At 46.8% G+C, this 23,782-nt stretch overlaps 1 protein-coding gene and 1 long non-coding RNA gene across 3 annotated transcripts in view; both read left to right on the top strand.

Moving 5' to 3' along the window:
* Positions 1-23,782, top strand: part of LOC104913813 (uncharacterized) — a 55,852-nt gene that overhangs the window by 9,966 nt on the left and 22,104 nt on the right. The gene's annotated exons all lie outside the window — the stretch shown is intronic.
* Positions 55-18,037, top strand: LOC116217325 (uncharacterized). The gene is made up of 3 exons (XM_085240474.1): positions 55-70; positions 195-1,055; positions 16,586-18,037. Exons 1-3 carry the CDS (start codon positions 55-57, stop codon positions 16,624-16,626), a joined length of 918 nt encoding a protein of 305 aa, XP_085096600.1. The 3' UTR covers positions 16,627-18,037.

Below are 23,782 nucleotides of genomic sequence, written 5' to 3'. Positions count from 1 at the left end.
TTGATGTTTTTGAATGTTTCATCGTTGTTGTTATTTTTTATCCCCTCTTTTTAAATGGCTGCTTTGGGCTGTTTTTTCTTTTTTTTTTTTCTTCTTTTTTTTTTTTTTTTTTTTCCCTCTTCTTTGCCCTACTTCTCCTGCGTGTTGGGTCGGGACTTTGTAAGCACGCCGAAGCAAATGCAGCGCTTGAGAAGCCGACAGAAATGTTGCAACGTCCCTGGTGGCAACGAATTTATTATTTGTTTCTTTTGCCTTTTGCGAGGGCAAAGAGGAAGGGTGGAAAAAAAATCTCGATGTGATCAATACCGACTTAAATATCCGCCTGCGAGCGGCCGGGGAGGCGCGGCTGGGGGCCCGTTGTCCCCCGCCGCTTCTCCGCGCGGACTTCAGCCGAGCCCGAGCCCTTCCCGGGCGTAACCCCGCGGACCGGCGGCCCTGGGGAAGGGAGGAGGCCGCGGGGGTCCCGCTCAGCCCGTTCCCCCGCTCCCTCTCCCACGGCTGGCGGCGGGCTCGGGCTCTTTCGGCCGTTGGAAGCTCTCGGCGTTTTCGCTCTCCGCGCACGGAGTTCCCCCGGGCTGTGCGGTGCCGAGTCACGGCGCGCTGCGGGCCCGGCCCGGGCTGCGGGGAGCCGGCAACGGGGGCGGCGCGGGTCTCTGCTGCGGGCCGGGGCGGCGGCTGCTGCTGGCGGGGTCCCCCGTGGCCGCGGGGCGGGGACCGGGGCTCGGCGCTCGCGATAGGCACCGGCCGGGGAAGGGAATTAAATCAAAAGAATAGTTTAATTAAAAAAAATCGCGATCCCCGCCCGATCGGGCGAGCTGAGGGCTGGGTCTTTGCGGGCGAGATGAGAGGTTCGTGTCTTCAACTGGCCTACAAAGTCCCAGTTCTCGGCTCCCAGGACCTGCCGGGCTCGCAGCGGGCGAAGACGGAGCGGTTGGGGCCGCGGCCCCCGGGACACGGCGCGGCCCGGCTCGGCTCGGGGCGCCTCAGCCGCTGCCCTGCCCTTCCCGGCTCCCCGCGGGCCGTAGCGATGGGACGGAGCTCGTTCTCCGCGGACCGTAAGTGCGTCGCGTTCCTTCCAGCGCCGGGAGGGCCGCGGCCGGGCGCGTCGGGTCGGTGCCGTCGGTGGTTGTGCAGGATGCCGCGCCGTGCAGGCGGCCTTCCTCACCGCTTTCACTTTCAGAAAACGCAGCTCTTCTTTATTTCCTCTCTTGTTTTCCTTTTTTTACCCTTTTTTCCCCCTTTTAATAGAAGTAGTCACACAAGCACGGGGCAGCCTGGTTCTGCTACTCCTCGTGTTTATGTCGCTGCTTTCTCCCTTCGCCCTTCGGGTGCTCCTTGTTATTTGCCTTTGGTTTTGATTCTGCATGCTGCACTTCTGTGGATGCTGGTTTGTGCTCCTTTTTGGGTGCCGTACTCATGTAATGCCATGTGTGGGGATGGCTGTTTGCTCATCTAGCGTATATTTATTGCTTCCATGTCCTTCTGTATTATGTTACATTTTAGGTTCTTAGATTAGAATTATTTTGCAGCTCCTCGTGATTGCTTGTTTGTCACAGATGTCTTTCCTTCTCTCTTGTCGAGTCGAGAACAGTGATCTAGAATTAGGAGCAAGGCCAACTGGCAGCAGCGTTCTTGTGGCCACGTTCTATGAAAGCAAATGGAAGTTGGGGTGGCTCAAAAAACATGCAGGAAGGTTTCAAACAGAATTATTTCTTTGCTGTAGTGCTGCCCTCAGCGTGCACGCAGACACCTACACAACTTTTACCCTCAGATCCTAGGAGAGTTTTGCAAACAAAACCCATTTTCAGTGCTGCGTTCCGTACGCTTTACCCATGAAAAACATTCACTTTGTGTTTTGCAATTAGTAACAGTTTGTAAATGGCATGAGAGATCACCGCTCAGTTTTTTTCACTTTCGTTCAGCCCCGTGTATCCAGCACAGCGCACACAAGGTGTATGAATAGCCGTCCTGACGTGTGTCTGTGCACAGATGGGTGTACAGCACTGATCTGTGCACAGTGTTACAGCTGCTGTGGGCACAGTTGGGCTGCCTTGGGCCCGTTCTCCTCTTGGTGCTGACTGGGAGCTTTCTTTGAAACCAGAACTTGAAGGAATTTATTTTTGCGCATTTCTTTTCCCTGTACGCCCCTTTTTCCAGAGAACTCAGCCTAGCAGCCACAAATAGGGAAAGTTTGCAAAAGTAGGGAGGAAAGGCAGAAATACTGCTCCCCTTTTTGGAGAGAACGCTGCCAAGGAGGGTCTGCAGGTCTGCCCGTAGCCCTTCCTCCCCGCGGATCTTCAGCTCTTAACGAAATTAATCTGCAGTGAAATCACAGAAATCTGATTCTAATCATCCGCCCTGGAACGAGAGAGCTACGGGACGGCAAGCATGGTGTAAAAATACTTAAAGCATGCGGAGCCATATCATTAACATTAAAACCTGCTGGTGTGAAAGGGGGGAGCAGGGGGAAGGTTTCTGTGCCTCCTTAGCACTCTCCTTGCAACTTCTTGTGCAGCTTCTCAGGTATCGCTGCCCAGCAGTGATTGCTGCTGCGGCTCTTCGTGTTGCTGCTCGGTCTGTGTACTGTTGGGCTGAACCGGAGTTTTCTCTCTCATAGAAGACTTTCTTAATTGTGGTTTGCTCTGGAAAGCTGGGTAAACTGCTGGGTTTAGCTTTTGCTAGATTTAGCATAATCTGGATTTTTTTTTTCCAGCAGTAATTGTTTTCTTCCTGCATTCAAGCAGCTCTGGCAAGTACGGCCCCCAGAGCCCTGTGCTGCAGCATTACTGAGGTGCTGCCTTTTGGTTTGTTCCTTCATTCGAGGTCCAGTCAAAGCGTGGTGCTTGCAGAGCTCAGTGCCAACATCGGGATGTGTGAAATCTGTTTGAGCTTCTGCCTCCTTAGCTGCCTCTACGAATCTTTTTTTTCTCGTAATGGCATTTGCCAAGGTGAAAGGACACATTTTTGTCCCAGCAATATTCATCCATTTGAGCTAACGTGGATGCGGTTGTTCACGGCTGCCAGAACTCTGCTGGTGGACTTTCTGGTGCTAAGAATGTAATTTTTCTCCATTCGTCTGCACTGCTTGCAGCTATTGTAGCCATATGTGCTGCATTGATAAGTGCTCCCCAACTTCTGTTTGTGCCCCAAAGAACACGCAGTGCCACGCAGATGTATTTCTCAGCATCTGTTTTACACTGTTCAGTTTAAACATTCCCTCTGAATTAAAGCTTGGGCTGGAGGAGAGCATTCCCTCATGCCCCAAATGACTTTTTTGTGGGTCAGATTACAAAGCAAAACTACTTTATTTTATTTTTGCATAGTATTGCTCTGAAGGCTGGACTGGGGGTAGGCCACACTTCAGCACTTTCCAAATGCTAAATAAGATGGTTCGAGCTTCTGCTGCAAGTTGTGGACAAGCTCTTAAGTTACTGCTTTTAGTTCAGGAGCTTTCAGTAACGTGCTTTGCTCTCTGGGATGCAGGCTCTATTATTTCCCCCCCACACCCCAGTTAATAATAATGGGGCTTTGTTTTATTTTTACTTCTAAACTTTATGCCTCTCTTACTAATGTTTCTGTGTGTACAAATGTGCTTTCTTCATCCATCAGACTTGGCAATTCTTAAGCCACAATAAGCTAGTTCTGGCCAGTACAGCAAGGCTCTCTATTTATCAGGGCCTTTCTGGGGAAGTTTATTACGCTGCAAGAGTGACATTTTCAGCCTGCTGAAAGAGTTGGTAAATATTTGGCAAGTCCTACTCCTTCAACAAAAAAGGGGCCATATTTTATCTGTGATAAGGCCTGAAAGAAAACTGTCTAGGCATGAAGGGCCTGAGTTGTTGTGCAGAGGGGTGGGGTTCGTGCAGGATATTCTTTGAATTGGACCAAGAGAAGTCAAATGTTTGCCTGCAATTTAGGAACCGCTGGTCCTCTATGTTTGCAAATAGAGACCTTCAAGCCAGGGTTGTATTTGGAGTTGCAGAAGGGCACTGAGCATGGCAAGCGCAGCGTCTGCATTACAGGTTTATGTGATCAAGGAGGGAAGGTTAGATGGAGGCTGTGCCTGCTATCAGCCCTCTTGTTTGGTCTGACCTTTCGCAGGAGCCTGGCTGTGTGTTACAGCCTTGCACTCCGGGTGTGCAGACTTCTGTAGGCCTGAAGCACCCACCTCGCAGACCTCTCCTTTCCCCTCGTTCTTGGCACTGTCCTCACATGGCAACGCCACGTGCTCTGTGCCAGCCCTATTGCAGGCTGGTCCTTCCTCACGCAGGGGCAAGCCAGCTGAAGGGACTGCATGTTTCCTTTCCTACTGCTGGCCTGCTTGAGGAAAACCTTCCAGCGCCTGCTGGCTCCGTTGCTTTCCTTCCTGGGGATCCAAAAGTGATGTCCCAAAGGGGAGAGGAGAGGCAGGAGTGCTTCCAGGGGCTGCAGGGCACAGCCTTCTGAGGCTTCAGCCGCTTCCTGCAGTCTGTGTGCCTTCCCTGTAAGGGACAGAGATGGGTGGCATCTGTGTGGCTTCAGCACAGTGTTGTCTCCCTTTGCCAGGTTTTATTTTTGCTTGGTAGAGAGATTTCACCTTTCTGCCTGGGTTCAGTTGCTTTAGGAGAGGGATTGAAAAGTGTGTGTGCACATGGTGGTACTGATAGGGAATTACAGCTGCTCAGATCCCAGAGAGGGGGGTATCAACGTGGGACTGGAAACCTGCCCTTGCTGGGGGCACAGCGGGGCTCTGAAATCCCGACGCCACTCTATGTTTGCATGAAGCTTACCGTGAGCCAGCAACAGCGTGGAAAAGGAATAATGAGGCTTGAAACTGTAGGAAATGACCCAGAGGTGATACTGGTCCAGCATCAGCTTCTGCTTCCCTGCCTACCCAATGGACTAATGGCATATTGCTTTAGCACTAAATAATCAAAGTATTTCTGAGGATTTCATTGCTCAGTAGCTATGATTTTATGTAGATTCCCTGGATTTTGCGTGGATCCTGGTGGCCTGTCAGCTCAGGAGGATTAGGTTGTTGTTTTTTTCCCATCTGTAGAAGCAGTGGACCTTTGTTCTTCCTCTCTTCAGACAGAAAGTTTTTCCCAGCGTCCTGCAAGTCCATGCAGATGTGTGGTGTGCTCACATTGCATGGCATCATGCAGGACTGGAATATTTTTCCAGTGCAGATTAGTGACACCACTTACAGATCTGGGATTAGGGTCTTGACCATGCCTGCTAGTGTTGCCATTCATTAACGTTACCTTAACTGTGGGACATCCCATCTGACCGAGGTTCTGCAATCTTGGTCTGGCAGCCCACGGCACACTGCTGTCTGCCCTCACTTAGTTGCACAAATGCTCCCATCACAGCAGGGCCGGGGCTGCTCCCACTGCAGTCTCCATACTGCTGTTTCCAATATTTCAGTGTGCACTTTGCATTTTTTTGCAATTGTAGGCATAGTATTTCCTCAAACTGTAAAATTAGAAAGCAGATTTCATTCAGCATTCATTCACCTCTGCGTGGTAACTCATAAAATACTGTGAGAAATGTGGTTCGAAGCGCTAAAATTAAATTCAGCCAGCAGCTTGCAGAAGCTGATAGACACTGGCCTGGTGCTGTGCTGAAGTTAGCTGTGCTTTTGTGCTTCTGAGAAGAAATGCAGAGCTCTTTAGGAGCACCTCTGTTGCTCTGTGCAGTGCAGGGCTTGGCGTGCCCTGCTGCCAGGAGGGTTACGTTCCCATACAGCAGCGCAGGAGTTCGAGAAATAAAATCCAGAAGGGTTTGATGCTGAGCTTCGTGACAGAGCACTGACCAGGCCGGGTTCTGTAGAGCAGCTGTAGCTGAAACATCTGGAATAATATCACGTTTCCCCAAAAAGGAGTTCTCTTTAAGAGCAGCAGCAGCAATTGCTGATATTTGAGAGGGTGGAGCGAGCAGCAACCTACCAGTGCTGGAAAATGAATTAAGAGCTTATAGAGTGAAATGCTGAGAGTTGGTCAGGAATTCATTCTGATTAAAAGATGAACAAACTGAGGCAGTGGGACCCGGAGGACAGTCAGCACTGCAGGACGGGTTGTAGCAAACTGATCTGTGAGTTTGGAGCCAGAATCTGCATGAAAAGCCTTGCATGAAAAGAGAGATTGTTTCATAAGGAAGAACTTGAATGTAGTTCAGTTAAAACGTGCTAGATTTTAAACGATTTGTGCTGTTTTGTTATTTTATGAAAGATACAGATTCCTCGGTCAGACTGAGGCTGTGGGTGTATTTTACACTTGAAGGATACTTATAAAAGTAGATTCAAAGTCTCGGTTGCATTTAAAGTGCTTTAAATTGCAAAATCTGCTTTGACTACAACAGTATTTTGTATAATTGTGACTTCATTTGTTAATTTTGAAAGAAATTTTTCTGGGGGAGGAGTATATTCCTATGCAAATACAGCCCTTCTGCAGAGCAAGAAGCAGTGAGGAAGGAACTTAACCACGAGTGAGCTTGCCCAGTTCAGTTTAATTTGCCTTTGACCATAAAACCAAACAAATAATGCAATGACTGGAAAAATGTAATCAGATATTTATGGTATACAGGGTTTTTTTTCGGTGTCGTGGATTATTCAGCAATACAGTTAAAGGTATTTTAATGTATTAGGAGTGTCTGTTTCACGGGAGTTACGTGGGCCCCAAACCAGTTTGAGTCTATGTTTTAAAAGCAACTTAGATTGACTTGGCTTTGAAACAATGGCACTGAAAACAAAATTCAGCTGAATAAATCAAAGTGAAATTCTTAATCCGAGTTAGCGAGGAGCTTCAGAAACACCATCCAGAACAGTGTACCAAAGGAGAGAACTCCAGCACAGCTCTGCCCGTGTGAGTGCAGCGTTAGCTGCAGTGCTGAGAGCTCTGTTGAGATGAGAGCTGTGTTAAATTTAGCTCCAGGATTCACATACTGCACTCACTTCATTGGAAGGGTTTGGTTTGCATGTAGCATATTTCAGCTAGCTGCGCATCCCCTTGGGGAGTAAATCACAGCCTGAATGAGAACATTCACACACATTTATGATATTAATGCTGTGTGCCATTGGAGGCTCTGCATGCGTTCAGACTTCAAAGCTAGCACTATCTCTGCTCTGCTTCCTGGGCTCCTCGTTTCTGTAACCGACCATTAAGAGCAGTGAGACACAATGAGAGAATGCTTCTGTGTCTTGCAAACTTCTTTACATAGTAAGAAGCTTCTCCCTTTAAGATTTCCATGGAGTGAGCTCTTCTCCCTCGCTCCCTCCAAACACAGCCCATGTGAATAACTGCACTTGTATAACTCGTTGTCTCGCATGCCCCAAATAAAAGTGTAGGAACTCCAAAGAGTAAGAAAAACGCTTAGGAGCCAGTTTGAGGTGTTATGTAATGGTCGTTACATAAAATTTTGGATGTCTTTATAGTTTAAGACATTACTGCCTTAAAAAAAAAAAAAAAAACAAAAACCCACAAACTGCGGTTTTGTTTCAAAACATCTGATAGGAATTTAAACTTATAATATAAATTGGGATTGGAGGTTGTTTGCATCACAGAATGAGTGTACAGATCTCCAAAGACACAGCAGGTATGCCCTGAAACATCTCCTGGGAGCTGTGGGTACCCCGGCAGGGTTCGCCCCGTGCTGCGTCAGTTCGGTGGCTGGCAGTGATTGTGGATGAGCAGCCATCAGTGCTTTCATCATTTTACAGCAGTGCCTTCAGAAATGAGCCTTTGCAAAGTCTGCAACTTTTTGAACTTTACCCCTTTTTGAACTTCAAAGCGCATTGTCCAAATAGAAATACGGTGTAACTAGCTAGCCACCCTCGTTAGACAACCAGTGCTGAGTTATGGGCAGCTGCACGCAGGCAGCAAGCACAGGTCTGAGTGCTTAAAAATACGTATAGCGAGGCTGCTGTGAGCATGGTGGGGTGGGCTGTGCAGGATGGAGGTTGGCTGCAGGGCAGTGATAAGTTCTTCCTCTCCTCCATCATCTCCTCCTTGAGTAAACCTACGTGTGGAAGGAGGTATTTTAGTTTGGATGAAAGAAATGGAATATACCCCAATTCAGCTTCTGGAAATGATCTCCCACCAGAATGACTTCTGGTCAATGAAAGTATGGCCAAATATTTGGTGTTTTGTTTTTTTCTTTTAGGTGAAATTTCCCTCAACTTCAGTATTCTGGACACAGCTTTGAGTGTAAGCAGCACTGCTGAGCTGATGGCCAGGAAGGAAAAGAGCTGAAAATAAAAATGAGTACACTGATAAGGTGTCTGACCTGGCAGCTAATGAAGAGCAGCAGGGAGCAGTCAGTGGGAGGCACAGGGTTTCCACTCAGCACTTTGCTGCCAGCCAGTCCTGGTGCCCCTGCTTGCAATCTGCAACGTTCCCCAGTCTGTGGGGCCTAAGGGAAAATACCAACCTCAGGCTGTCCATGAAACGGACCCTAAAACTTGTGTTTATGAAGCTGCTCCTCCGATAAGGCGTGCTGGCAGCACTCAGCAGGCCCCAAATGGTGCAGTTCTGCTTTTCTGGATGTTGCTGTGACTTTCAAGTCTGTGAATTTGGGTTTCTTTAACCTGTTCTTATGGCTCTAAAGCATCAGTGATGTTAAGAACACGAGCTCAGCTTCATGTTGCCAAGTCCTGTCTGGCTGAATTAATGGAATGTAGCAAATGAGGAGGAAGGTCCTGTTATTGCTCTAAGGAGGCTTCTGCAAACACAGGGCTGGACTCAAAACCAGACAGTATTCCCAATGTATCCAGCTATCTGTAGGAAAGCATTTTGAAGTTTACCATTGTGAAGTAAAGCTGAAATGAAAGAACAGATTGTGTCAATTCTCCCAGAGCAGCATTACAGCTGAGCTGGGGGTTCCCTAATGATGCACTTTTCCCCCCACCCTGTGGAAGATGTTGCTGCATGTTGTACAACGACCAGCATGGTGAGCAGAGAGCTGCACAGCTCGAGTAAACAAGGTCAGTGTGTTGGTGCTGTGAGAAGAGCAACTGGGCTGTGAGAAGAGCAACTGGGCTCAGTGAGCTGTCTCTCTGGGGAATGGTTTTCTTTGCTCTGCCAAAATGAGCACTTTTTGTGAATGTACTGGCAACAAACAAGGTGAGATGAGATTAGTTGTGAGGAGGGGCCAAAACGTGTATCAACTCTTGTATCTGTTCTCTTTCTCAAAGGAGAACTCCTTTAGAGACAACCAAACCTCCTGCGCTCTGCGTTGCTGGTTGGAAATCGATTTGCACGTGCTGTGCTTTAATTGGAACCTCCTGGCTGGTCAGTGTTAAGTGGTTTTATGGGGTGAACATGGGCGTAGTGCTCCCTGCTGTGGGGCTGTGGCACTCACACGCCTGTCTTGGGATGCAGCTCTTGTCCACCCCTCCTGTGCAGTGGTTTCCTCGGTCACTGAGGAGGCCCTCAGCTGTGCCTTAGGAAAGGGAGCTGTTTGCTCCCCTGCTCCTCTGCTTGCTCCTCCCTGGGGACTGGAGACAGTCTGGCCTCCCTGAAATTGTTATGATCTAGGAATAAGCCTTTACTAGGAAGGTGGACAAGTGCAGTGAGGAAAATGGCCAGGGTGGTGTACGCTGCAGCTAATGAAACATGGATTTACATGGCCACTCATAGCTGATGTGTGTTTTATGGTTGAGTTCTTCCATGAGTTGAGTGCTGCTAGCAGTGCAGCAGTTTTAATCATGTTGTTTGTTTGTTTGTTTGTTTGGAGGACTTTGTACACTCCTCAGACATAAAATACTATAGAATCATTATGGGTAGAAAAGATCATCTAGTCCAAGTGAAAATGTTTGTGAATGATGATAATTGCCTCATGTTTTAATGCTGATAAATAATATCCATACTGCTGTAATACCCACAATTGGTTCTGAGGAGGGTGTGGGGAGAATGGCAACAAAAATTGCAATTAAAAAAGTCTGAAACCAGAATTTTGGATGAATTCTTAGGAGTGCACAACCACGGGAATATTCTTACAACCTTTCCACTTATTGAGCCTCAGAGAACTAGAAAATGGGGAGCAGTACAATACCAGTTAGATCCAATTCAACCTCCAGATCAGGAGCATGCTTAAGCACATGCTTAACTTCAAGCATATGATTAATCACATCCCTGGTCCACGGTGTAATTAAATGTGTGCTTAAGTGCTTTGTACAGCACAGTACCAGCCTGCAAGCGTACTCTGCATATTGGTGTGCCTGAGAAAGTGGTGAATCAGAAAGATTTTTGGCTGGAGTTTGGAAACCAGCTTGAAAGAGCTGGTTAGGCACCTAGGTCTCATATTTGAATAGCTATGGAAAAGCTAGTCTTGTTGGCAGAACGGTGTAAGTAGCAAGGTGTGGCCATTTATTTTATGGTAATTCCCTAGTTTTGTTTAAAATGAAGTTATTTAAAAATCCCTTTTGCTTAGCAATTTCCTGCTGCTCTCCTGTAACGCTTTGCTTTCCTTAATGCCAGCCAGACTTGATTCTGTGCCAGCAAAGCTTGCCTGGCTGCTTCTCTCCTAACTTGCTGGTCCAAGTACAGGTAGATCCGAATTGGAGGCAGCACACCTGCCTCTCCTGTAGATGATCAGTCCAGGTGCAGATCTGCAGTAATGCCCTCAGCTGGGACCCAGCGGGTAGGTGTGCAGTGCTGCAGTGAGATGCTTGCACTGCTGTGCTGCATGGCTGTACCTGTGGGCCACTGCAGAGCTGATGGCCGTGTGCTTGGCGTGGTCCTGGGCAGAGCTTTGGCCTGGGACTTTTCCAGCCAGCCCTGGATATGATGTGAAAGTCTCTGTGGGCCAGGGACCATCATTAACAGGCTGTTTGGATGTGGCTGTCCTGTGTTGGTGGCTAGGTGATTTCAGACTGGAATGGCTGGCCTCTGCACTGTTTAATTTACTAGCAGTCATGTAGCCTCTTTTAGCCAGAGCTCCTCCCCTGGCGTTTTTTCCTAGCGTTCTCCCTTCCTGTCCCTTCCCTTGTGCCAGCCACTTTAATGCATTCGCCTTCTCACCAGCAGCTCCTTCTCCGTTGCTCTGGGATTGTTTTGCCAACACGTTTGTTTGACCATGCAATTTGACCGGGCATTGCTGTCATCCTCTTCTGTGCCAGGCTGAGCTGGATAATGGTCTTTTGCTGCTTGAGGTGGGTATAATGTGGAGATTCCAGAAGACGTTTTGGTGACTAATTGTTCTATTTTATATACTTAAAGTCAGTTCGGTGCCATAATTTCCTTGTTCTGGGAGGTCTCTGCATATAAATGCTAGTGAGGTCATGGTAATGAGGCAAGTCAGCGCAGTATTAAATGCTGCTATCTGAACTATTGGCTCCTCAATTGCTGAAAGGTGGGAGGATGGTTTTCCAAGTAGGCTCCATGGAAACTCTGTGTAATGTGTTTGATTATCCAACGTTGTCATTTTCAAAGGAACCAGTCAAGATTAACAGGGCCTAAATGTACCATCCCCTAAAAATAACTCTGGCTTTCCAGCTCCTGCTGATGGTGGCAGAGGTGTGAGAGCAGAGAAATGATGCTCCAAACGAAAGAATTCAAAGGAAGTGAATTGTAAAATGTCTGTGCCCAAAGCCACCCCTTGTCAGCCCTGGGAGATGGGTGCTCCTCTACCAGTGCACAGGTGTGTGCTAATTTGAGTGTCTCAGCACAACGAAGACAGAGAGCTTGATGTTCTGCATGGAAGCTGGGCTGCCACTGAAGACAGCAGCAGTCAGTCTGTTTTCTGATGACTGGCAAAGTGAGGAACTTCCTGAATTCAACTAATGTGTGTGGTTTTGTTTTTCTTTGGGTGAGAGAGCCAAGGAGCCCAGCTAGCATGGTGACTTCTAAAGCACGCTTGGGCTTGCACAAAGGACAGCCCAATCAGAGTCAGATTGTGGTGGCAGGACCCAAAGCTAATTAATGCCCTATTAGTAACTCATTTGTGGCTGAAGGGATTTCCCAAATGCCAGCACCGTTTTCTGTGCCAGTCTCTCTTGAGGCAGGTCTTGTTTGGCATAGATCGGACCGCATTCAGGCATGCTTTCGTCCTCTTGCGCTGCAGTTAATATTTTCTTGGGGACCTCTTTTAATTTTCAAGATGACGATCAGCCCAGTGTTGGTTTTGAAAGAAAAATCTGAGAAATGCTTCTTTTCAGAGAGCAAATCCCATAAATAACTGGATTCTGGAAGCCTGCTTCGCCAGTATTTCTCCACAGCAGCTCATTACTTTCAGGGCCTTGTTGGTATCGGCTGCTTTCTCGACGCTGTGTCCTGTGGCTCGCTCACCTGGAGCCAGCCCCACTTTTGGAAAGCAGAGTGCACACAGGGTCCCTGAAGCGCTGTGCACACCCAGCGGCTCTGAAGGCTGCTCTTTGTCTCCATCAGGCTACCTGGAGTCAGCTCTGCGGCCAGCTGAAACCAGAGGCTGAGGCTGTTGGCTGGGCAGAGCAGGACGGCAGCAGGCAGCCGCTGTCACAAGGGCCAGAGCCTCTACTGTGAGCGGGTGTTACTCATTTGGTAATACCAGTCTATTCCAGCTGAGGATCTGCCCCTTTGTTTTGTCTATAGGACAATTTGTTTTCAATTTTTGTTTCTGAAATGAAACTGTCAAGATGAAATTCACACTTAAAAAATTGAGGGAAATGGCCCTTTGTGCGTTTCTAACAATCCTCTTCAATGACTAAAGCTGGAGGAATTTTAGAAACTGCATTGACTTCCTACCTTTGGTTTCTTTTTGTGCTGTTCTGGTGCTTTATGAATTTCAAATCTAACAGGCCAAAAAGCTGTCAATCCCAAATCTCCCTCCTGACCTCAGTGTAACCCAGGGACTTGTGCTCCAATGCTGAAGTCTGACTGTGCCCTGTGTGGCAGCAGGAGCAGCACGTCCCTGTGTGGCACACACAGCCGTGTGCTGCCTTTCCAGCTCAAGAAGGAACACGTAAACCCCCCTAAACTGAAGGGGGTTTCCCTAGGGCAGGACACATCCATCCTCCAGGAGTCTGCCAGCTACCCAGTGCAAGTAAAACAAAATCAGGGTGAGAGAGCCTAACCAGGCTGAAATCTGCAGTGAGTCCAGCTGCCTGCTGTGCTCTGCCCTGGTGAGCTCCATCTGCTTGTGCTGCTGGGGAGGCTCCCTGCAGGGTCTCAGGGGTTGTCTTCTGAGCAGTGCTGTGGGGACCTGGTCCTTACTTGGGGCTCCTTCCAACTACAAGGAGCTGTTTATTGTCATTCCACGAGGAAAAAAGAAAATAAGAACTTTTTGAAAATAATAACAGTATGCATCTCATTTTAATTTTAGTCCTAGAAACTACTTGGTGCTCATTACAGAGGAATTGATTCCTTAAATGAATGAAGCAGCAGTGCTGCTTGCAGTGTGGGACTGCTGACACTCTGACTCATGCTTTGCATCTCACAGGATCTGGGTTTTGTGCTTCATTTAGGACACCAACGTCATTAGCATTCAGAGGGCTCTTGCTTTTTTTTTTATTATAACAATACTGCTGTTACATTTTTATTTTTTTTTAAAGATGCAAATAATATTTGGATCAGAATCACAGCTCATGTTTTATTACCAAATCAAGGCATAATGGTTGCTTTCATTTAACTTGCAAGCGTTAGAAGAAATTCTAAATGAAAATAAGGTGTGGCTTTGTACAGCAATGAGAGGAGCTGAGGCATTTGCCAGGTGCCAGGCTGGCTGCTGCCATGGAGCATCATTTGCTGGTGAGAGAGGTGAGGACATTCATCTTGTGCTGCACGTGGCTGGGACCCTGGGCTGCCCGAACCTCAGCATTTCCATTGCATGCAGAACAGCTGTGCCAGCCCTGCCTGTGTCCCTGGAGATGGCATGTTTGAACGGCAGTGACTCCAAACACGGCGCAGCTCTGCAGCTCAGCCCCATTGTTCTGAGTCTGGATGTGACACAGCAGCGTGAAAGTGAGCCCTGCAGAGAGCCTAGGCCTGCCCAGGATGGCACCCGAGCTGTGTGAGACTGCTGCTCGTAGCACACCTTGTGGGGTATGGAGACAGTGTCGTGTTTGTCCTGACTTGTAACTGCTGGAATGGGGAAGAGTGTCCTTTGTTGAGGGGCAGGGCATTTTTAATGCAATAGGGGGAGAAAAAAATAGTGCTTCCCTGCTCTGCTCCTAAGGCCCTTGGAGTCCCAGAGCAGCTCTCAGAGCTCTGTTCTTGTGGGCAAGCAGTGCTTGCCCAGCACAGAGCTTCCCACAGCATGCAGGGGGGTGGTGTGCCCATCCAGCACCCCACAGTGAGCTCAGGGAAACAGCAAGGTGGGGGCATGCATGGGAATCCGCCTATGGATTCTATTGAGTCCGCTGCCATCAAGATTCAAATTAGCAGTGAATTAAAAGAAAAGTGCTACTCCTTGCCCTACGAATATGCAGGGTTGGGCTGGGAATTCCAAGAGGATTTGTAAATGAGGGTTGAGAATTCCCAGCCAACCACTTGGCACCTTTTTAGTAGGAAAAGTATAGCTCTTAAAAATCACATAAACTGAAAGCGGTTGAGAAATCAGTGGCAATTACCTAATTGAACTCCCAGCTTTATTAATAAATCAAGAACTGCTCGTGCAGCTGGGCGGAGCTGCAGTCACAGTGCACACACAGCAGGTGCCCAGCGGCGCTGGGATCTCTGTGCTCAATGGACAAAGCGCGGTGCTTCGAGTGCTTGCAGGACCGGCCATTGCTGCTTTTTGCCCCAGCGATTCGGGGGGCACGTGAGGGTTGCTTACAGCGAGGTGTGCTTTGTCTGATGGCATTTCTGCCGAGTGACAGACAAGCCATCTGGCGTTACGCTGAAGTGCAGCGCAGCGTTTGCTTAGGAGGGAGCCTGCAGCGATGACAAAGCAGTTCCACACCTCCGCTGCCTGTGTCACGGCTGGTCAGCACGGCTGGGCTGCTGCTGGCAGATCAGCAAAGCCAGCATGAGATGGCAGAGCCGTGCTGGAGCGAAAGGAGTCCATCAGACCTCTGCCCTCCTAGGGACGTGGAGGGGACTGAGCGGCAGCAAGAAAAATGAGGGACTTTCAGGGGCAGCTGTGTTTTACTAACCCAGTCATAATGCCCCTAAAAATCCTTATTGTTCTTGCAATGGTCAACTGTGACCTCCGGCACGGGGAGGCCTGGAAGGTAAGCATGAGTGCTGGGTGCAGAGCGAGCACGGTAGGGCAGGTCTGCCTTCGGGAAGGATTGCTTGCAAGCTGGAGTGGTGTTACAGGCTGGGGAAAGTGGTGTTACAGGCTGAGTTTCCATCAGAGTGGATCGGAAAAGCTTCACTGTTAATTGTGGCATGGAGAGTGCATTGTTGTATGAATCTCAGGGCATGAGAACTGGAACACAAAGTGGGAGAAATGAAAGAAACCAAGCACTTTCCCTCCCTGTTTTATCTATCTCTCATTTCTGGCTATCAGATCAAAGTGCAGCCAGGGATGTTCTCAAACCAACCCCAGAGACACACAACCCTGACCACAGCACTCAGCAGGAACGTGGCTGCTTAATAGCAAGGCACTGGGGAGCAGGGGGTGCACCCCGAGCCACAGAGATTTACTGGTCCTTTACTTAGCATTACAAATTACTCCACTGATTGCAGGACAGTCACAGGACGTGGGAAGGTGGCCATGCAGCATCACCAGTGTGCCTGGGCAGCAGGAGCACCGACTGCTCCACTGATGGCCGTGGGCTGGGCAGTGCCTGCCTGTGTCACTGTGCCCCTATTCTGCACAGCTGTTTGCTTGCTGATGGAAGGGCTGCATCCTGCAACGTTCCTGCTCATGTCCCTTCCTCTAATATCACAGGACTGTGCTGCCATAAATGATTGCAGTCAGAAGTATTTCAAAAAACTGTTTTTTCAGATTCCAGGACAGCGATGTCTGCTAGCTTATTGCATTATTACATCTGCATTTCTTCCTTTTCTTTTTTCTTTTGGTATTCAATTTATTCTTTTCATGTTTGGGAGAGTGTTGGTAGTTTTAGACTTAATGCCTTTCATTACACTGGGAACTGCCCTCTCCTTGCTAACTCCTACTTTACTCCTTTTCCTGCTGAATTGCTCTCAGCCATGGCAGATCTCATTCTCGTCATCTTATTCTGAGCTTCGTTCCTGCTTAGGGCAGAGATGCAGTAATTGTACAAAGAGAAGCAATTTGTTAAACAGAACTGTAATATTCAGTTATTCTCCATCATGCATTCTAACACCTTGTTTGCATTTCTGAGAGCTTGTATGTGTTAAGTTTTTGTTTTCATTGAACTCTACAACAATGTTCAAAGCTTTTCTCCCTTAATAACTTTACCTAGGGAGATGGATAATCAAATTTATCTGGCTCCACAACAACTGTCCCTTTCCCAGCATCTGGTTGTTTTAGTCACTACCTTTTTGAAAAGGCTTTCTTTATCAATTAATTGATATTTTTATCAATGAATTCTGCTTCATATGACTGTGCCAATAGATTAGAAATGCATGCTTATTTTTATTTTTTTCCCTTCTCTCTACACGAACTGCACAGACTTGCCTTTACACATCACTTACCTATTTTTAATTGGGCTATGTGGCTCTACAGCAAGCATTACTCACTTGTTATTTGTCATTCTCAGGAACATTTCAACTGCTTTTCTTAAAGCTGAACTTTGTGTAAAGGAGAAGTGACTAGAAACCCCAAACTGGGTCCCGGGTCTTGCTTAACTTTGTAAAGCACACTGACTTGCTGACACGACTCCAGTTAAGGTATGGTATGAATCAGGAACTCCAACAGCCGCTGTGGAATGAGTGTGTTCACATGAAGTCATCCTGCAGCAGCTATTGCAGAATAGTCAACCGCTCTGTGTAAGCGAGCCCTAAAAGACAATCCTGGTCCCAGCAGTTGTGTGACTAGGTAAGGGAGGTAATGGGCACAAGAAAGGCACACTGTTTGCTAAGGATGGGCTGGGAGCAAAGAAACTTGTGCTGCTCAGGGCTGCCTTGCAGGTCGCTGCCTTTGGAGTTGTTTGCTTCAGGACTTTCTGCTTTAATGCCTTTGATTTCTGAGACCGGTCCAGCACATGAAACCGCAGACTGTTTCCTCATGTAGCTGATGCAGTGCCTTCACCTGATACCAAAACAAGATGTGAGGAATTGAATGTTTCCCTGGTGAGACGTGTGGATGGAATTGACCTGCTTTTAATCCAGTATCTACCAATCAATTAAACAGAAGCACCTCCACTGCTAACAAGATGGAGAACAACAACCGACGCTTAGTACTGGAAACAGGAAGATCCAGAAGGGGTTTTTGTTCCTATGTTACAATTTTCATCTTTAGTATTCTCATCTTACTCAAAGTAAGAATATTTATATGTTAAAATAACCCCCTTTTTGCTTTGTAATACTGGATTGAGCCTGCCCAGCTTCTTCCTATCACAGCTCCGCCCCGTGGAGAGAACCCAGTGGTGGATGTGGAGGTCAGAAGAGCTCCTCCAAATGCAGGGGATGTGCACAGGGCAATCCTGCAGCTCGTCCTGAAGCTGGTGCATGGATGAATGGATCGTTTTCTCATGTGCTATGGGATCTCTGCCTGTATAAATGTCTGACAAACTCTTCCAGTGCTTTATAACCCTGTTTCTTCTACCTTCTGGTAAGCCACAATTTCCTGCTTATGCATCTCTGTGGAAGAAACCCTTCATATATGTGACTGCATGTGGTGAATAGGAGAGCAAGAAGAGTCGGTGTTATTTTTATCCTATCTATTCTCAAAACAGCTCTCCCAGTCATACACCCCTCCAATAGCCTCTCGGAGTGGAGGGCAGCTGCAGAGCCCTGTGGGGACACTTGGTATTTGTCCAGGGGCTGGCAGGCAGGAGGGCTCCTGCATGCCCTGCAGGTGGGATCCTGCTCTGTTTCACTGCAGGACATTCTGAGCAGACCTGTGAGTCCACTTCTCTGTGCCCAGGACGAAGCACTAAGATTTCAAGGACAAATTTGGCTATTCCTTTTGAAACTTCACTGTCATTTAGCATCTCCAGCCTGGCTTGGAAAATACAGAAATTCCTAAAATAAATGTGTTTTGAAAAGTATACACAGGATTTTTTCAGTCAGTCTCAATGATGCCATCCACTTCTACTTTCCTTAAGTGGTGCCCTAGACTTCTTGAAGTTACCATCCCTAGAGTATGCTAAGTAGTATGAACATTAAAATAGCCCCTACCAAAATAAAGCATTTCCTACTTGCATGCAGATAATTCTGCATGGATAGCAGAAGATGTACTAAGCTTGAGCCACCATTCATATTTCTCTGCACATCAAAGCAATTGGCACCAGTGTTCCAGGCTGCAAGGAGTCTCTGGCTGCACAGGACCTTTCTGAACTGCCCTGTGATGTTATCAACTGCTTTCAGTGCACAACATCTGCCTGGAATAATTTAATCTGGTACATTCATTCAAATAGAAATTGTATGTCAGCCACATGATCTGAATTAGACCAGTGCAGGAAATAACATTTTGCAGGCAAATTTGGTGCCTTCTGTCACTGGAGCCCTTTGCTACTTTGCTGTAGTTTTTGATGAATAGCTGTTTCATGGAGGAAATGTGGTTATTAAGGCAAAATTTCTCCATGATTTAAACTACTTTAAGTAACACTGAAGAAATCCAAGCTGCCAAGCATCTTTTAGTTTTAGAAGATTACTGCTGGGCTTTGTCTTTTTAATGAGGCTAGTGTTGATCAAGTTTAATTGAGAGAACTGATGGGACAGCCAGGACAGCGTTCTTAAGAGCTGGACTCTGTTCTGGGGCCCAGCTGGTATTAGTTGAGATTTAGTTCTCTATAAAGAGAAAAATAAATAAATACATAAATAAAAGCTTAACAAAATGAATAGATGCCTTGAGTCTCAAGCACACAAACTCATCAGCTGGTGTAGGATAGTGGGACTTCTCTACCTACCTTTCTGTGCAGCATCAAGTTTTAAAGCTGGTAACAGGATGTGACTTCTGAACCCGACAGCCATGCAGACAGAAATTCCTTGTTACTGAGGATGATACTGCCTTATATGCAATTAAAAAAAAAGTACATACTTCTACTTGTCTATTAAAGATACAAGAGAAAGATCCATGGTTTTCCATGTAAATAACTGTCAGAAGAGATGAGTTAAATTCCACATTTGAATTCTTGATAGTCCTCTATTTGTCATTGTGCCTTTGAGCTGACATGCTGTAATTATCCCTGAATGGCTCCCTCATGACCAGTGCACCTGTTAGGCTTTTCACCTGCTCCCTCCCTCTATGCAAAACCAGATTGGTGCTTTCTCTAAGCTCAAAAGGAACCTGTTCGCATATGAAGAGTAAAAGCAGAGAATTCAGAGTTGAAGCAATCGAGTTTATAAATCAGGTAAGCCCAGGGAGAGGGGAACAATGCAATTAAGGGAGGGCAGGGAAGTTTTCTCTGAACAACTCAGATTCCTCAGGCTGGTCATCTGCCTTGTGAGAGAAGCAAAGTATACAGCTTCACTGTGATCCTGAGTCTGAGCAGTTTGTTTTGCCCTTGAGCTTCCTGTGACTTCAGTGCAGCATTTTTAAAGGGAAAACTGGACAAAGATTTATGGGTTACCACAGCCTGCAGTTTTCAAACATACTGCTAGTTCATCCACTTCTCCCACAGTGGACTAACATGCCTTAATTATTGCCAGCATATACAAAAAGCATTTTTAACCATTATATCATAAAGTGGAACAGAACTGGACTAATGATACAGAAGGGACCAAAGACAGAGCTCCAGTACACAGGACAGGGTTTGACCATCAGTCTGTAGGCAGAACGGCTGTCACAATATATTCTGATCTTTTGGTCAGCACAGATACTACCTGCAGCACCAAGCTTTGGCTCCATGACAGATGAGAAGCAAATCTATGGATTCCAGTGCTTGCACTTCCAAGTTGTTATGGCTTGCTATTAAATGGGGAAAGGAAGCCAAAGGAAATCATGTGCATTGGAGTCAAATACCATTTTTAGGAGTGGGAACTGCATGAGTATTTCACCAGTGATTAAAATAGCCAGGGACCAGGGCACACTAATGATTAATGATCTCTTTCTGCAAACTGAGGACATGTCCTACAGGATCTGGCCCTCCTGAGAGATAGTCATGAAGTACAGTTTGGCGGAGCGTATTTTAAAGGCATGAGCAAAAATTGGTCAGTTAATTTTGTATTTTTTTATGCTGTGGATCTGCTATGTCATTTGGCTTCAATTATTGGCCCCTATTTTCAGAAGCACGCAGTACATGGAAGTAGCCCTTACCCAGCCTGGTGCAGCCACACTGCTGTCCCACTCCCAGCACAGGCAGGAGTGCAGACTGAGAAGTTACACTAAGCTCACTGCTGCAGGTAGAACAAGGCCATCTACGCAGTTATTCTAAAACCACTTTTTTTTTTTTCCCTTACCTCGTTCACCTTCTGTGAAGGCAGCTCTTCTTAGCAGGACCACAGCACTCTCCTGAGGGCGCATCCTGCATGCTGCGTTACGGGGAACTTGGAGGCCTGGACTGCACTGTGTCCCCATGGCAGCTCAGAGCTGCCATGATTTCTGTAATGTATAGGGATAAGTGCCTGGAATTGGAGCATTAACACTTTAACTCCCAGTACACTACATGATGTTTTGATGCGGAATACTGAGAACCAAAACAAAACAAAAACATAAAACCATGACAGCAGCTCAAGGCCCAGCCCCACTCGTGAGGCCTCACCAGCCATCCTCCATCCCTTCACTGTGTGGCAAAGAGCACTGCAGGAAGGAGGCCAAGCAAGAAGCTGTGTGATTCTATCAACATACCTGCCCTCTTCCAGCATCACGCAGACACCACTGATTTCTCCATTAGAGATGTCATTTTCCTGCACAGAAACAACAGTACAAGGCATTACTACAAGAAAACTTTGGTTTCAAGTGAGGAGCTTCTGGGAGTTCCTCTTTTTTTTTTTTTTTTTTTCGCAGCTGCAGGGAAGGGTGAAAACTATCAGCTATAAAAATATTACAGTTTATGCTGTTAAACAAATCATAATTTGTCAACAGGTAGCTGAATTATGTCCAACTCCACTGAGAGCCAAAACTGATCTTTTTTCCCAATGCTGTTGTATAGTAACAGCTGGCAGAACACTGTCAAGCAAAGCTGTGCTGGGCTGATAAATAAACCAATAAGTCTCAGTGTAGGAGACAAACCATCTCATGGAGAGACTGCAGCTGATGCTGGGATGTGTTGAACAAATGCTTGTTAACAATCTACACACAGGCAGAGTTGCTTTATGAAAAGGTGCTAGAAAAATGTTATTTGAATAAAACACAGCATTCCCAGGGTTATCAAAAGAACCAGCCAGGTTTTAGGTCTCAGAGTCTCTAAAGCACAGCAGCAAACCAGCCAACATTAGCATTTCTTGTTCATTCAAATGGGGAGTCTGGTAACTGGATTCTGGATGAGTGGAAAGACCCAAGAAGTTCTAAGATACAGCAAGGCAAGCAAAAAACCAACGGAGCAAAATCTGTTTCTATTTGTTTCACAGCTCCCAAATTCTGCTGGAGAATTTTCCACTCTTCAGTTGTTTCTGAAGCAGGAGGAGACCTCCTCTGATTGCAGATGCTGTGTTGCCTCTAAGCCAATCAGACTACACTGTCCCATGTGGGAGAAGGAAGGGTGACAAGTGAAAATGCCCCATCAGGAGATGCAGCTTCATGCTGGAGCTCAGATCCTCGTGCAGCCACTATATTATGCTCTGTGTTTTGTACTTAACACCACTCTGGTTTTGTCCTTGCTTTGCAGGCATTTTATTTTTATCATGGGTAAGAACAGGAATGCGTACGAGCACAGGGCTGCAAGCTCCATCTCAGTGCAAATAATATTTTGGCAGGAAACCTGCAGGAGATTAAATTAGGGACCTAAGGACCTAATATTAAAATATTTCAAACTTTTGAGTTCTTTTAAATAAGCAGCAACAAAATGAAGCAGTCTGACAAAATTAGCAGGCCCAAAGTGCTATAGGAATCCACTAGGGTTCATTTATTTATTGATGCAGATTTAAGAGAAACTTTTAAAGTTATTTGTATTAGTAGCTGTGTATGTCAACATGCATTTTGAATCCAGATTAGCTAAAGTTTTAGGTGTTGGCAGACTTGCTACAATAGAAGGGAAATGCCACTGGAATAACTTTAAACATGATCCAATCCCTGATGATTCACTGGATGTGTTAAAATTTCCTTTGAGACCATGTAAGTAATGCAGGGACTGGAGTGCAGAGTGCCTGTGACTCAGCTCTCTGCGAGGCAAAGGGAGGATGTCAGAATTACTCACTGGGACAGGAGGAATCTCATTTATCTATTTATAGGCAAGGCTGAGATGAGCCCGTGCCATTGAAGAGCTGAATTTGCCAGTTCTCTTGGGGGGAGGAAAAGGGAAGGCCCTACCTTATCCAGTGGAGCTGCTTCCAAACCCAAGGACTCTGGCCAGCTGCATTTTCTTGCCCTCGGATGAGCAACGTGGGGCACCTGGTGCAGACCTGTTGGAGAGCAGAGCAGCCCCAGCCCCTGGCACCAGCTGCTGCTCAGCCCCTGCTCCAGAGGGGCTGCAGGACGGGGAGGTCCCATGCTCTGAGGTCAGGGACTCTTCCCACTGCAGGAGCATCACTGCAGCATGTGTGTATGTCAGCCAGCATCATTTAAGAGGTGCCGGTTAGACGCCAGTACCTGCTTTGCCAAAAGCCTGTTTACTGCTTCTCTTCAAAGAGGCACAACATTATTCCCCATGCGGGCACTTTGCCTAACAGGGCATCAGAAAAGGAGAGCTCCAAGGGACAGAGCGGGGAGCTGAGCACACTGCCTGCTTCCAGCCTCTGCACAGCCTGCAAGGCACTGACAGCGTCGAGACAGCAATTCCTGAAGGTGTGCTTTCAGCAATGTATATTTAGGTTTGGGAGGTGAAAGATGGTTACATTCTGGGTAAAAAACAAGAGCTCAAACCCACAGCAAAATGTTTTAGTGACACTGCTTTGCTGATACAGCTAGCACTTAGCAACACAAACTGCAGCCTTGTTTTCTTACTAAGAAAGAAACCACTCCATGGTACGCACCGCACACCGCACTGCTCCATCACTGGGAACACCTTTGTGGTGTTGGTCTGGGCTGTTCTTTCCATTCCCTGCATTTAGCTGCTGTGGCTAATTCCCTTCCCAAAAAAGAAGTTATCTAGGAACACAGGGCTCTGGATTACTGATCCAGCCTCCTACTGTTACATTCAATTACATCATATTGTGCTTTTTGGCAGGCTGTCCCAGCACTTCATTTAAAATTTTCAGCTTTAATATCATTTGTTCTTGTGCCAGCATCATAATTTAGTTTAAACAATTCTCTTTTTTCTCTGATCTTTACCTATCAGATATATTTACTGAAAACAATCCTATCTCCTCTAGCCTTTGTTTTGAAAAACTAAACAAATGAAACTCTTCTAGTCTCCTCTTGTTCTAAACCCTCTGATCATCCTCAGTGCCCTTCTCTGTACCTGCTAATCTTCCTCAAACATGAGTGAACCTGTACCTTCTAGGATTGTGTTTGCCTCCCCATATCAGATTGGTGGCTCACAGTTATCCCTGGGAGCAAGTAATTCTCTGCGGTTTTTTTCCCACCCCCCTGCCTTTGTCATCTTCAAGTGAGTAATATGATATTCTAGTTATTAACTTCTAAATGCACGTCTTAATACTTTGTCTATTCTATTTCAGATGAATTCTGTCATTCACTCATTGCTGATTGATGTTCTGATCATCCTCTGTATTAAGAAAGCCCGTGTCCTCAGCAG

The sequence above is a fragment of the Meleagris gallopavo genome, chromosome 20, assembly GCF_905368555.1.
Source record: "Meleagris gallopavo chromosome 20, MGAL_WU_HG_1.1, whole genome shotgun sequence".
NCBI classification, from domain to species: Eukaryota; Metazoa; Chordata; class Aves; order Galliformes; family Phasianidae; genus Meleagris; species Meleagris gallopavo.
Note: the sequence above shows the minus strand (reverse complement) of the source record. Positions and strands in the feature narration are given on the sequence as shown.

Bases quoted from the DNA above. Each gene is read 5' to 3' on its own strand.
- LOC116217325 (XM_085240474.1), top strand. The intron at 1,056-16,585 runs GTAAGTGCGTCG...TGTCATTCTCAG, and splicing joins GAGCTCGTTCTCCGCGGACC to GAACATTTCAACTGCTTTTC.